At 50.0% G+C, this 14,432-nt stretch overlaps 1 protein-coding gene across 1 annotated transcript in view; it reads right to left on the reverse strand.

Annotated features, from left to right (window-relative positions):
* LOC140396662 (cytidine and dCMP deaminase domain-containing protein 1-like) overlaps positions 1–14,432 on the reverse strand; it is a 209,376-nt gene that overhangs the window by 172,484 nt on the left and 22,460 nt on the right. The window contains exon 2 of the mRNA XM_072485457.1: positions 4,072–4,124. Coding sequence (XP_072341558.1) covers positions 4,072–4,124 — 53 coding nt within the window. The remainder of the gene's footprint in view (positions 1–4,071; positions 4,125–14,432) is intronic.

Below are 14,432 nucleotides of genomic sequence, written 5' to 3' on the forward strand. Positions count from 1 at the left end.
TTAGGTGGGGTTGCTGGGGATAGTGTGGAGGCGTGGGCTTAAGTGGGGTGTTCTTTCCTAAGGGCCGGTGCAGACTCGATGGGCCAAATGGCCTCCTTCTGCACTGTAAATTCTATGATTATCTGTCCTCCACTGAAATGGCCGAGCAAGACACTCAATTCAAGGGCAATTAGAGATGAGCAACCGATGCTGGCCCAGCCAGCAACGCCAATGAAGGTCTCCTTCCATAATACTGAAGAATTTCCCCAGTTCAACATTTTAATCAACTGGACAGTAAGAGCAGGCAGGCAACTAATTATTGAAGCAAAGGAGTGTGAGGAAGTGGTGTAAATTGTCAGTACAATAGGGCCTGAAGAGCAGCCTCCTCCCTCAGAGTGTTCCCAGCTGAATATCCACAATGAGGAGCAAACTGCATTGTCTCATCAACAACAAGAGTCTTTGTACAATCGAGATTGAAATCCAAATTGTCTTACAAATTTACAGCCCTAGGTGACACAGTACCAGACCCTTACAGGGAAAAGAACCAAAGCAATAACTCTCCACCTCAGCAAGGGATTAGATTGGATTGGATTTGTTTATTATCACGTGCACCAAGGTACAGTGAAAAGTATTTTTCTGCGAGCAGCTCAACAGACATTAAGTACATGAAAAGAAAAGGAAATAAAAGAAAAGACATAATAGGGCAACACAGGTTACACAATGTAACTACGTACACATCGGCATTGGGTGAAGCATACAGGGGTGTAGTGTTAGATGAGGTCAGTCCATAAGAGGGTTGTTTAGGAGTCTGGTAACAGCTGGGAAGAAGCTGTTTTTGAGTCTGTTCGTGCGTGTTCTCAGACTTCTGTATCTCCTGCCCGATGGAAGAAGTTGGGAGAGTGAGTAAGCCGGGTGGGAAGGATCTTTGATTATGCTGCCTGCTTTCCCCAGGCAGCGGGAGGTGTAGATAGAGTCAGTGGATGGGAGGCAGGTTCGTGTGATGGACTGGGCGGTGTTCATGACTCTGAAATTTCTTGCGGTCTTGGGTCGAGCAGTTGCCATACCAGGCTGTGATGCAGCCAGATAGGATGCTTTCTATGGTGCATCTGTAAAAGTTGGTAAGTGTTAATGTGGACATGTCAAGTTTCCTTAGTTTCCTGAGGAAGTATAGGCGCTGTTGTGCTTTCTTGGTGGTAGCGTCGATATGGGTTGACCAGGACAGATTTTTGGAGGTGTGCACCCCTAGGAATTTGAAACAGCTAACCATCTCCACCTCGGCCCCGTTGATGCTGACAGGGGTGTGTACAGTACTTTGCTTCCTGAAGTCAATTACCAGCTCTTTAGTTTTGCTGGCATTGAGGGAGAGATTGTTGTCACTACACCACTCCACTAGGTTCTCTATCTCCCTCCTGTATTCTGACTCGTCGTTATTCGAGATCCGGCCCACTATGGTTGTATCGTCAGCAAACTTGTCGATGGAGTTGGAACCTAATTTTGCCACGTCGTCGGATGTGTACAGGGAGTAGAGTAGGGGGTTAAGTACGCAGGGCCCCGGCATTGAGGACTATTGTGGAGGAGGTGTTGTTGTTTATTCTTACTGATTGTGGTCTGTGGGTCAGAAAATCGAGGATCCAGTTGCAGTGCCAAGTCCTAGGTTTTGGAGCTTTGATATGAGCTTGGCTGGGATTATGGTGTTGAAGGCGGAGCTGTAGTCAATAAATAGGAGTCTGATGTAGGAGTCCTTGTTGTCGAGATGCTCTAGGGATGAGTGTAGGGCCAGGGAAATGGCATCTGCTATGGACCGGTTGCGGCAGTATGCGAATTGCAGTGGATTATTCTGGGAGTATGGAGGTGATGCGTTTCATGACCAACCTCTCAAAACACTTCAATCTGACTGAAGTCAGGGCCACCGGACGGTAGTCATTGAGGCACGTTGCCTGGTTCTTCTTTGGCACCGGTATGATGGTGGTCTTGAAGTAGGTGGGGACGTCGGAGTGCAGTAGGGACAGGTTAAAGATGTCCGTGAACACATCTGCCAGCTGGTCAGTGCAGGCTCTGAGTGCACGACCAGGGATCCCGTCCGGGCCCGTCACCTTCCGAGAGTTCACTTTCAGGAAGGCCGATCTGACTTTGGAAGCTGTGATGGTGGCTATGGGTGAGTTATGGGCTGCTGGGGCACTCGACAGCGGATTGTTGGTTTCCTGCTCGAACCGAGCATAGAATGCATTGAGTTCATTGGAGAGGGGTGCGCTGCTGCAAGAGATACTGCTCGGCTTCGCTTTGTTTCCCGTTATGTTGTTTAGGCCTTGCCACAACCGCCGAGAGTCTGTCTGCAACTCCAGCTTGGTTTGATGTTCTCTCCTGGCATCTCGGATGGCTTTGCGGAGGTCGTACCTGGATTTCTTGTATAGTTCAGGGTCGTCTGATTTGAACGCTTCAGACCTGTCCTTCAGTCGAGAGTCAATCTCGCGATTGAGCCATGGTTTCCAGTTGGGGAACGTACGTACTGCTTTCTTTGGCACCCAGTCGTCCACCCATTTGCTGATGAGGTCTGTGACGGTGGTGGCATACTCATTTAAGTTGGTCACTGAGTTCTTAAATCTGGACCTGTCCACTGTCTCTAAGCAGTCACGTAAGAACTCTTCTGTTTCCTTGGACCAGCACTGCACGACCTTCTTAGCCGTAGTCTCTCGCTTAAGTTTCTGCTTGTATGCCGGGAGAATGAGCACCGTCTTATGGTCTGATTTCCCAAAGTGCGGTCGGGGAATGGAATGGTAGGCAACCTTGATTTTTGAGTAGCAGTGGTCAAGAGTGTTGTCGCCTCTGGTGGGACAGGAGATGGGCTGGTGGAATTTTGGCAGTACACTCTTGAGGTTGGCCTTGTTGAAGTCCCCAGCCACGATGAACAAGGTGTCCGGGTGTTCTGTTTCGTAGTTGTTTATAACTGTGTACAGTTCGTCCAGCGCCTTCCTCACTTCTACCTGGGGTGGGATGTAGACCGCTGTGATAATGGCTGAAGTGAACTCACATGGAAGATAGTATGGGTGGCACTTCATGGTCAGGTATTCCAGGTCCGGGGAGCAATAGGTCACCAGGGTCGCCACATCCAAACAGCAGGACAAGTTGATGAACCCCTCCACCCTTTGCTTCGCCTGATTTCACGGTGTGGTCCGCCCGGTGAATTGATGAGCCTTCAGGTTGTATGGCACAGTCCGGTGAGACGGGGGGAGCCATGTCTCTGTGAAACAGAACACACAGCAGTCTCTTACTTCCCCCTGAGAGGTAAGTCTAGCGTTAAGTTCATCCAGCTTGTTTTCGATCGCTTGGACGTTTGCCAGGTGTATGCTGGGAGAGGGGTCTTGAAAACGCGTTGCTTCAGTCTCACCTGCAGACCACCACGTTTCCCTCGCTTCCTTGGATGGTGGCTGCGGCTGGATGGTCCTGGGATCCGATGCGAGAGGTCCTGACCTTGTGGAAGGTAGGTGGGTGCGCCTGGCGGGGTCAGGGCGCTGGCGGGGACCGGGGCGCTGGTTACGTTTCTGGGGTCACGTCTGGCAGGGTCGTGGGCGCTGGTTGAGGTCGAGGGGTTGCTGGGGGGCATGTTTGCGACCCGAATGGGTCCCGGCATTCTGCGGGTACGGAAATACCTTGCAGTGCGTTCGGGTCCTCGCGCGTGGTCTCTGTCGTTTTGGGGGTCCTGAGTCTTGGCAGGGGCTTCCTGAGGCAGGTTAGACTGGGTCCCATGGTCTGTTCACTCCCTGGGTGATCCTGGGGCCGGGTCTTGATGTAGGCCCGGTCGGGCCTCCATGTGGATTTTCCTTTCTTCCATCTCCAGGTAGGTCGGGTAGGCCTCTCCGGGTCGGGTCGCTGTGCGGGTCTCTTGGGGTTGAGTTGGGCCTGGTCTCGTAGTCGGGGTCGCTGTTCCCTAATTCTAGACAAGTGCATTCCAAACTATAAACCTGCAGAGAAAGCTGGCTTCAAGACCTTGGAATCTTTAAATGTTGCTAAGGGGCTGCAATGATCACTTCCCAAATGGTGACTGGTCTCACCATTAATGGTCACAATCCGTTAATGAATTTAAAATTCACTTACAATGCTGTGTCTCTTGTTGTAGATTATTGCACCAACTCCACGATCTGGATCATCTAGATCAGAAATGAGAGAGTGTTAGAAACACATTTGTGGTAGTCTGTGTTGAGGTATTACGGTACCTGGTAATGCTGGAACACCATTGGTAGATATTATATGTTTCCTATTGGTCAAGCTGTATGGTAGCTCCGCCCTGCAAGCCGCCCGTGCCGCCCCAGCAGCCTTCTTTCTGTACCTGAGCTGCTGGGGGAAACATCTAGTTTATTAAACCCTTCAGTTGGACTACAACCTCGCTTTAGTGGTCATTGATCGTGCATCAACTTTAACTCTTGTTTAGTTTAAGTTATTTCTTCTTACTAACCATAACAGCATTTCATCAATGTTTCTGTCGTCAACCAGAATTGTGATGAAGATGGTCACTGAGTAAAATTATTGTGTTTTCATTCCCAAATTACAAAATAAAGTTAAAAACTTAGACAAATTATCAAAATTCAGGATAAAAAGTGCTGAAAACTAAAATCGAAATTTTTTTTTAACAAAAACATTGTTCTGTAATCCTCAGCTTTTGTAATAAACATTGAAACAGGCCAGTGGCATCTCCATTTTTGATAAAGTCCTATTTTGTAATTTCTCGTGTATTGTTGATCTGGCGAGGTAGATCTGAAGAAGGGAGACAAAAAGCATTGGGACGGAATTCTCCATCGGACGATGTTGGAATCGCGATTGGGCGGAGAATCGTTTTTGATGCCGAAATCATGGCCGGCGCCAGTTTCACACCAAATCGCAATTCTTCGGCGATTCGACAGTGGCGTCAATGCGTTCCAGAACGCATGTACAGTAAACACCCTTGGCATATCATTAACGGGCCTGACCCGGTATTCTCCGGCCCCTCCGCAATTCTCTGCCTCCTTTGGGTGAATACCCGACAGCCCTGGCTGCTGAGGGAGAGAGACGGGGTACGGAAAGTGCCCAGCTTCGCCATAGTTTGCTGATATTGTGCCGCTGGCTAGAGGGGCTTCTGCCAGGGCCGGGGGGAGTAGCGAGGTGACCAGGAGGTGGGCTGTGGGGTCGGGGTGGATGGGCATGGAACACTATTGCTGCAGCCTTCATGGCAGCCATACAGCTATGCATGCTGCTGACTGCCCACTGTGAATTTATGGCCACGGGTCATATAGGTGTCTCCCCCAGGACACCCCCCCAGGTGCCCTCTGACCCCAGCCGACCCATCACCGGGATGGGTGCACTCCAGCGAAACCAGTGCCATCTTGTTGGCTAGGATGGTGTTTGTGGGGAGTGAAGTGTATATGTGCAGCTACAGCTTGTCAGCCTCCCGAATGTCAATCACGGACCCGGCAAATCCCGCACTTTTTTTCATTGGAATAGATTGTGTTCCATGTGGCTCCGGTGTTAGCCCCTTAAGTCACTAACTCGGTCCAGGTTGAAGATCTGACATAGGCCAGGATTTGGACAGCACTGTATCATAGTGGTTAGCACAATTGCTTCACATCTCCAGGGTCCCAGGTTCGATTCCCGGCTTGGGTCACTGTCTGTGCGGAGTCTGCACGTTCTCCCCGTGTCTGCGTGGGTTTCCTCCGGGTGCTCCGGTTTCCTCCCACAGTCCAAAGATGTGCAGGTTACGTGGATTGGCCGTGATAAATTGCCCTTAGTGTCCAAAATTGCCCTTAGTGTTGGGTGGGGTTACTGAGTTATGGGGATAGGGTGGAGGTGTGGGCTTGGGTAGGGTGCTCTTTCAAAGAGCTGCTGCAGACTCGATGGGCCGAATGGCCTCCTTCTGCACTGTAAATTCTATGATTCTATGATTTTCCAGTTGTGCAATGGCTGGCATTCTTTCAGTGCGCCAGTGGAGGAACTGAAGCTCAAGAGACCGCAGGGAACACCAAGAGCTATGGCAAGGGCCAAGAGTGGCGAGAAAGCGGGTCAGCAGACCCACCAGGCGAAGGGTACCCGCCCACCCCCGAGAGGGGGAGACCGGCGGCCCGAAAAGCAAACCACCCCAGCCGCACCCCCACCACCAGATGGATGGAAAACGTTCTTCACCGGGGAACTGAGGGAGATGAGAGACGATATTCAGGCCGAGGTAAAGGCAGCAGTCAAGGTTGCAGTGGGGCAGGCACTGCCACCATGCCCTCGACAGGATGGGAAATATATTGGAGGCCCAGGACAGCACAATAACGGAGCTGGAAAAAACATCAATGGGCCAGAGTGATCGAATCGGCGCCCTGGAAGTTGGTGGCACTCCAGGGCAGCCTGAAAGGGAAGATCGAGGACCAAGAAAATCAGTCGAGGTGGCAGAACGTCAGAATAGTGGGCCTGCCAGAGGGACCGAGGGCAGGGATCCGACTGACTACATAGCTCAAATACTGGGCAACCTAGTGGGGAGAGACAGCTTCCCCAAGCCACCGGAGATTGACAGGGCTCACAGCTCGCTCTGGCTGAAACCCAAGGTGGGACAGCAGCCGACAGCCATCATTGCCAAGCTGCACAGATACCAGAACCGGGAAAGGATCCTTCGCTGGGCCAGACAGACGAAGGCTTGCAACTGGGAGGGACAATAAAATCAGAGTCTACATTGGGGCGGACCTGGTAAAGCACAGGGTGGAATTTAATCAGGCAAAATCGGCCCTGTACAAAAACAAAATTAAATTAAGGAAGCTGGGTAATATATCAGGGCAAGGATCATTACTTTACTGCCCCTGCAGAAGCACACAAGTTTGTCCATAAGAACGGTCTAGGCAGATAGCAAGGGAGACAACGATAAGGAAGGCACAGAGTAATTTTGCATGAAATTCACTCCCAGTGAGCCAGAGAGTGAGACACATCCAAGAGTGAGTTTGGGAGCTGGGAATTTGAAGCTAGGTGGGAATTTGAGGCTGGGTGGGAGGGGCTTTTTATCCCTTGAGCCTGGCCTTCCCAAACCTACATACTACCACTGGGCAGTCATGGCAGAAAGAGTGAGGGCAAGGGGAAAGAACCAGACACTGAATGGGTGAGGTTGGAGGAGAGCTCCAGTACATGGACGATTCTTTGGGCTCTCGCCACGGCGGCAGTCCCATCCCCACCAACAAAACACTCAACAAGCCCAGTGGTGGTAGCCACCCTCAGAACCTGGAACCAGATGAGGCAGCACTTCGGCTTGACTGAAATGTCCACCATGGCCCCCATCTGCGGCAACCATAGATTCACACCTGCCATGCTCGGTGCCAGCTTTAAGAGGAGGAGACAGGATGGGGGAACACTGACTGTTTGGGACTTTTACAAAGAGGGCAGGCTAATGACTTTAGAAGAATTGACGGAGAGACTGCAGCTAATGGAAACAAACTCCGACAACTACAGGTTACAAACTTTCTCTGCAAGGAGACGCCAGATTACCGATGGGCCCCGAGACACACAATGCTAGAGGAGCTACTGGACGCGGGCAATCTCCCCAGGTTTCTTTGTTGGATTTTGGGGGGGATTCCCCCCACCCCCCCACCCCCCCCACCCCACCCCCCCACCTCCTACCCCACACAAATACCATAATCAGCTTATCTATCGTGGTGAAAAAGGCCTTGGGGATGTAGATCGGTATGGACCTGAACAGGAACAGGAACCTGTGCAGATGACGATTAGGAAGGACACAATCCCCACTGGATGAATACGGGAATAATGGGAGAAAGAACTCGGGACGGAAATAGGGTGGGACCCGATACAGTGAGGCCTCTGCAGCCACCCGGGCTGTAATTGAGCAGTGCATCAGACTGCTCAAAATGCGGTTCCGATGTCTCAACCCGTCTAGTTAGACTGCACCTGGAATACTGTGAACAGTTTTCGTCCCCGTAACGAGAGGAAGATATAGTGATGAAGGCTGGGAACCGAACGTCGATATTTAGGATGGACAGACAAAAAGGGAAAAGGGATGGGGTGGTGTTGTTAATTAAGGGTGAAATCAGTGCAAATGTGAGAGAGGGTATTGGTTCAGAAAATCCAAATGTAGCATCAGTTTGAGTGGAGCTAAGAAGCAACAAGGGGTTGACAACATTAGTGGGAGTTATCTATAGGCCTCCAAACAGTAATTGCAAGGTAGGGAATGGCATTAAACAGGAAATTAGAGATGCATTTAACAAGGGTGCCACAGAGAATGTGAATGGAGTATAAAAATACGGAAGTCTTGCGAAAACCATACAAGGCAGCAGTAAGGCCATACCTGGAATACAGTTTTGGTCCCATTATTTAAGGAAAGATACCTTGGCCTTATGTTATTCTCTAATTCTGAATAACGACTGTACACTTACAGTTAACACTAACACTTTATTCAAAGGGGTCGTTCTGCTTCCGGAGCTCAACGAGTCGTAAAACAGTCAAGAGGTATCACCAGTGAAACTAAGGTAAACTGCCTATGCTAAGCTATCCCTGTGTGCTGCTGTTCCCTAGCTCTGTGCTTCTCAAAGAGGCGGATTCTGCCTTGGGCTCGACCCTTTATACCCGTCTCTGATGCTCCCTCTAGTGATGCTGTGGCTGCCACATCTGTGCTGCAGTCCCTGGTGTATTTGCAGATGTATGTACAGATGTACAGATCACTACATCCCACCCCCGCTTTTGACTTGATATGTTTTCTAGACTGGCCTCAAGAAAACTGTACATAACAAGTGGTGAGAATAAGCAAAGCTGCACACTGCGAAAATGATAAAGTAATACAGAAACAATTGACAGTGTTATGAGTCCATCGTGAGAAATGTTCATATTTGTCTTGTGGGTGTGTTGAAGGGTCGCTACAAATCTAGCTGGTCAGGTGCTTCTGTTGGAGCGTCTTAACGGTGGTGGTGGGGATGACGGTTTGATGTCATCAAGAGGACTGTCTGGCGTTGTGAGGCGAGGAATGTCCTGTGGACTAATGGACTTGGTCAAGTCCAGTGTGGGAAACACCGGTGTTGTCGGCCGAAGCAATAACAGATTCCGGCGGTTACGGCGAAAGAGTACTCCCGCCGACGACTTGATCATGTAAGACCACAGTGCCTCCTGCCTGATCACCGTGGCTGGCTCAGACCATCCACCTTCTGGGTCCCTGATCCTGACGATGTCGCCCATGTTCAGTGGCTTGAGTGCAATCACATGTCGATCGTAGTATTGTTTTTGTTTGGACCATAGTACCCGCATTTTGTCGAGTACCAGAGCGTTATCGGGGTCTCGGAATTGAATCGCCGGGATGGATGTCCGGATGTCCCTGCCGAAGAGCATCTGTGCTGGTGAAAGTCCTGAGCGCAATGGGGTTGCTCGTTAGGACAACAGCGCTAGGTTGATGTCCGAGCGTGAATCTGTTGCCTTGCTAATAAGTTGTTTAACAATGTGGACACCCTTTTCCACTTTCCCATTTGACTGTGGGTAGCGCGGACTGGATGTTACATGCCGAAAGCTGTAGCGGTCTGAGAACTCTTTCCATTCCCAGCTCGCGAAGCAGGGACCATTATCTGACATCACCACACGCAGGATTCCATGTCGCGCGAATGTCTCCTGGCATGCCTTGATGACAGATGAAGATGTGAGATCATGGAGTTTCAGTCCCTCCGGATAGTTTGAGTAATAGTCCATGATCAAGATGTAATCACGTCCTGTGGCATGAAATAGGTCAATGCCCACTTTTGTCCACGGCACCATTGTGAGTTTGTGTTGCTGCAGTGGTTCTTTACACTGTGCGGGTTGATGTCTTTGACAGGTGTCACATGTCATGACCATGTCCGTTATGTCTTGATTCATGCCGGGCCAGTACACAGCCTGTCGTGATCGCCTTTTGCATTTCTCAATTCCTAGGTGGCCTTCATGAATCTTACGTAGCATCTCGGCGCGGAGTGTGGCCGGAATCACAATCTGCGTATTGCGTAGCAGCAGGCCGTCAACTTCAATCAGTTCTGACTTGACATTCTGAAATTGTGGACATTGTCCCCTTGTCCAACCGTGCTGGAGTAGGTGCAGCACCCTCCGTAAGGTTGCGTCTTTCTGCGTCTCCTGTCGGATTAGGCAAAGCTTCTCATCTGAAGCAGGCAAATTCTCCATGCATAACTGTGTTTGGGCCTCGATTTCTCTGATGGGGCTGATGGTGCGTTGTCAGTGCCAATTGATCGGGACAGTGCGTCGGCAATGGCAAGATCTCTTCCCGGAGTGCATACTAGGGTGAAATCATACCTTTGCAGCTTCATCATGATGTGCTGCAGACGAGGTGTCATGTCATTTAGATCCTTGTCTATGATATGGACCAACGGTCTGTGGTCGGTTTCCACTATGAACGTGTGCAGGCCATACACATAGTCATGGAACTTCAGAATCCCAGTGAGGAGTCCGAGACATTCTTTTTCAATTTGTGCATATCTGCACTCAGTTGCGGTCATGATCCTGGACGCGCATGCCACTGGGACCCAGTCAGACTGGTCGGCCTGTTGGAGGAGAACGGCACCAATCCCGTCCTGGCTGGCGTCAGTGGAGATCTTGGTGGGTCTGGTTGCGTCAAAGAAAGCAAGGGTCGGTGCCCTCGTTAGTTGCTGTTTGAGATCCACCCATTCATTTTGGTGACGTTGTGTCCACTCAAACGCAGTGGTCTTTCGTAGGAGATTGCGTAAAGCTACCATCCGTGCGGACAGGTTTGGGAAGAACCTGCCGAGGAAGTTGGCGAAGCCCAGAAATCGCAGCACCGCCTTCTTGTCGTGTGGCGTCTTCATGGTCCATATTGCAGCGATATTCGCCTCATCAGGGCTGACACCCTGAGATGATATGGTGTCACCCAAAAAGGTTACAGACTCCTTCGCAAATGTGCATTTTGCCTGGTTCAGTTTCAAACCGTATTTATGAATCCTCTGAAAGACCTTCTTCAGACGACAGAGGTGTTCTTCTTCAGTGATGGACCATATGATGATGTCATTCACATAGACTCTGACACCCTCGATGCCCTCGGTCATTTGCTCCATTATCCTGTGGAAGATCTCTGACGCAGAGATAATGCCAAAGGGCATGCGATTGAAGCAGAAACGTCCAAATGGCGTGTTGAACGTACACAGTAATCTGCTCGAGTCATCGAGCTGTATCTGCCAAAATCCCTGTGAGGTGTCGAGTTTGGTGAAGATACGAGCATTCGCCATCTCAGATGTGATCTCTTCACGCTTGGGGATGGGGTCGTGTTCCTGGCGAATGTTCTGGTTCAGGTCTTTCGGGTCTATGCATATGCGAAGATCTCCAGAAGGATTCTTAACACAGACAATGGAGCTAACCCAGTCAGTCGGCTGTGTGACTCACGATATTACGTCTTGTGACTCCAATCTGTTGAGTTCCGCTTTCAACTTCTCCCGCAGTGGAGTTGGAACCCTCCTGGGCGGCTGAATGACGGGTTTGGTGTCTGTCTTCAGCATGATTTTGTATTGGCAGAGTAGGGTGCCCATGCCTTTGAATACGTCGGGGTATTCTTGTAGCATGCTGTGGATTTTAGCTTCCAGGCTTGATGGATCCTGGGTGTGCATGTAAATGCGTTGCACCAGTCGCAAGTCTTTGCAGGCCTGAGCACCTAACGGTGATGATTTATTGTTGTCTACAATCTCGAATCGTAGCTGCTTGCGTATCGTCTTGTTGTACACCTGGAGATGGCACGATCCCTTTGAGGCGATCTGATTGCCATTGTGGTTCTTCAGCCAACACGCAGCGGGTATTATTTCATGGTCTCCTGGAATCGAATGGAGATCCTTATTGGTGAGGAGGTTAGCTGAGGCCCCAGTGTCAAGCTTGAAGACTAATGGACAGTCATTGACTTGCACAGTCGCAGTCTACTCACTGCTGGAATCAATGCTGTTGACCGTGTGAGGCGTGGCGATTGTTGCGTCATGTTCCTCAATTGTCTCGATCGTGTCCACGCCAAATGAATTGTCGCAAGCGAGGTTGTCCTCATCCGAGGAATACTCATCATTGGTTTTTTTGTGCTCCGTTGAGTCTATGCTTTTTACATTGAAGTTCATGTGTTCCTGTCTTGTCTTCATTTGCAGTGCAGCTCTGCACTGTGAGGCAAAGTGGTTGTATTTGCACACTTTAAACATTGTTTTCCAGAAGCTGGATATTGCCCTTTTAAGTGGGCGTGTCCGCAACGGGGACACGACATGACGCTGTCCCTCCACACTCGCGCATGTGCAGTAGGCCTTTCTTCCATGTCGAATCTTCGGGAAAACTGCGCATGCGTGTGGCCTGCATCCAGGTTCGCGTGCGTGGGATTGCTGTTCAAGGAGCGCCTTCTGGAAGCCTGGGCCACCATTTTGACGGGCTCGACCTCGTGGTGAAGGCCTTGGTCCCGGTAAGTAAACTCCTCATATTCTTTTTTCATATTCTTGGGGGGATAGGTTGGAGAAGTAGGCTGCAAGTGTTGGGCACACTGGATAAGTGGAGCTTGTTCAAGGATCAGCTACTGCGTGTTCTTGATAAGTACGTACCGGTCAGGCAGGGAGGAAGGCGTAGAGCGAGGGAACCGTGGTTTACCAAAGAAGTGGAATCTCTTGTTAAGAGGAAGAAGGAGGCCTATGTGAAGATGAGGTGTGAAGTTTCAGTTGGGGCGATGGATAGTTACAAGGTAGCGAGGAAGGATCTAAAGAGAGAGGTAAGACGAGCAAGGAGGGGACATGAGAAGTATTTGGCTGGTAGGATCAAGGAAAACCCAAAAGCTTTCTATAGGTATGTCAGGAATAAGCGAATGACTAGGGTAAGAGTAGGACCAGTCAAGGACAGGGATGGGAAGTTGTGTGTGGAGTCTGAAGAGATACTAAATGAATATTTTTCGTCAGTATTCACTCAGGAAAAAGATAATGTTCATAGATTATCATAGAATTTACAGTGCAGAAGGAGGCCATTCGGCCCATCGAGTCTGCACCGGCTCTTGGAAAGAGCACCCTACCCAAGGTCATCACCTCCGCCCTATCCCCATAACCCAGTAACCCCACCCAACACTAAGGGCAATTTTGGACACTAAGGGCAATTTATCATGGCCAATCCACCTAACCTGCACATCTTTGGACTGTGGGAGGAAACCGGAGCACCCGGAGGAAACCCACGCGCACACGGGGAGGATGTGCAGACTCCGCACAGACAGTGACCCAAGCCGGAATCGAACCTGGGACCCTCGAGCTGTGAAGCAATTGTGCTATCCACAAGGCTGCCCGGAGGATGTTGTGGAGGAGAATGCTGAGACCCAGGCTATTAGAATAGATGGCATCGAGGTACGTAGGGAAGAGGTGTTGGCAATTCTGGACAGGCTGAAAATAGATAAGTCCCCGGGGCCTGATGGGATTTATCCTAGGATTCTCTGGGAGGCCAGGGAAGAGATTGCTGGACCTTTGGCTTTGATTTTTATGTCACCATTGGCTACAGGAATAGTGCCAGAGGACTGGGGGATAGCAAATGTGGTCCCTTTGTTCAAAAAGGGGAGCAGAGACAACCCCGGCAACTATAGACCGGTGAGCCTCACGCCTGTAGTGGATAAAGTCTTGGAGGGGATTATAAGAGACAAGATTTATAATCATCTAGATAGGAATAATATGATCAGGGATAGTCAGCATGGCTTTGTGAAGGGTAGGTCATGCCTCACAAACCTTATCGAGTTCTTTGAGAAGGTAACTGAACAGGTAGACGAGGGTAGAGCAGTTGATATGGTGTATATGGATTTCAGTAAAGCGTTTGATAAGGTTCCCCACGGTAGGCTATTGCTGAAAATGCGGAGGCTGGGGATTGAGGGTGATTGAGAGATGTGGATCAGAAATTGGCTAGCTGAAAGAAGACAGAGGGTGGTGGTTGATGGGAAATGTTCAGAATGGAGTTCAGTTACAAGTGGCGTACCACAAGGATCTGTTCTGGGGCCGTTGCTGTTTGTCATTTTTATCAATGACCTAGAGGAAGGCGCAGAAGGGTGGGTGAGTAAATTTGCAGACGACACTAAAGTCGGTGGTGTTGTCGACAGTGTGGAAGGATGTAGCAGGTTACAGAGGGACATAGATAAGCTGCAGAGCTGGGCTGAGAGGTGGCAAATGGAGTTTAATGTAGAGAAGTGTGAGGTGATTCACTTTGGAAGGAATAACAGGAATGCGGAATATTTGGCTAATGGTAAATGTCTTGGAAGTGTGGATGAGCAGAGGGATCTAGGTGTCCATGTACCTAGATCCCTGAAAGTTGCCACCCAGGTTGATAGGGTTGTGAAGAAGGCCTATGGAGTGTTGGCCTTTATTGGTAGAGGGATTGAGTTCCGGAGTCAGGAGGTCATGTTGCAGCTGTACAGAACTCTGGTACGGCCGCATTTGGAGTATTGTGTACAGTTCTGGTCACCGCATTATAGGAAGGACGTGGAGGCTTTGGAG

The sequence above is a fragment of the Scyliorhinus torazame genome, chromosome 19 (genome assembly GCF_047496885.1).
Source record: "Scyliorhinus torazame isolate Kashiwa2021f chromosome 19, sScyTor2.1, whole genome shotgun sequence".
In the NCBI taxonomy this organism is placed as follows: Eukaryota; Metazoa; Chordata; class Chondrichthyes; order Carcharhiniformes; family Scyliorhinidae; genus Scyliorhinus; species Scyliorhinus torazame.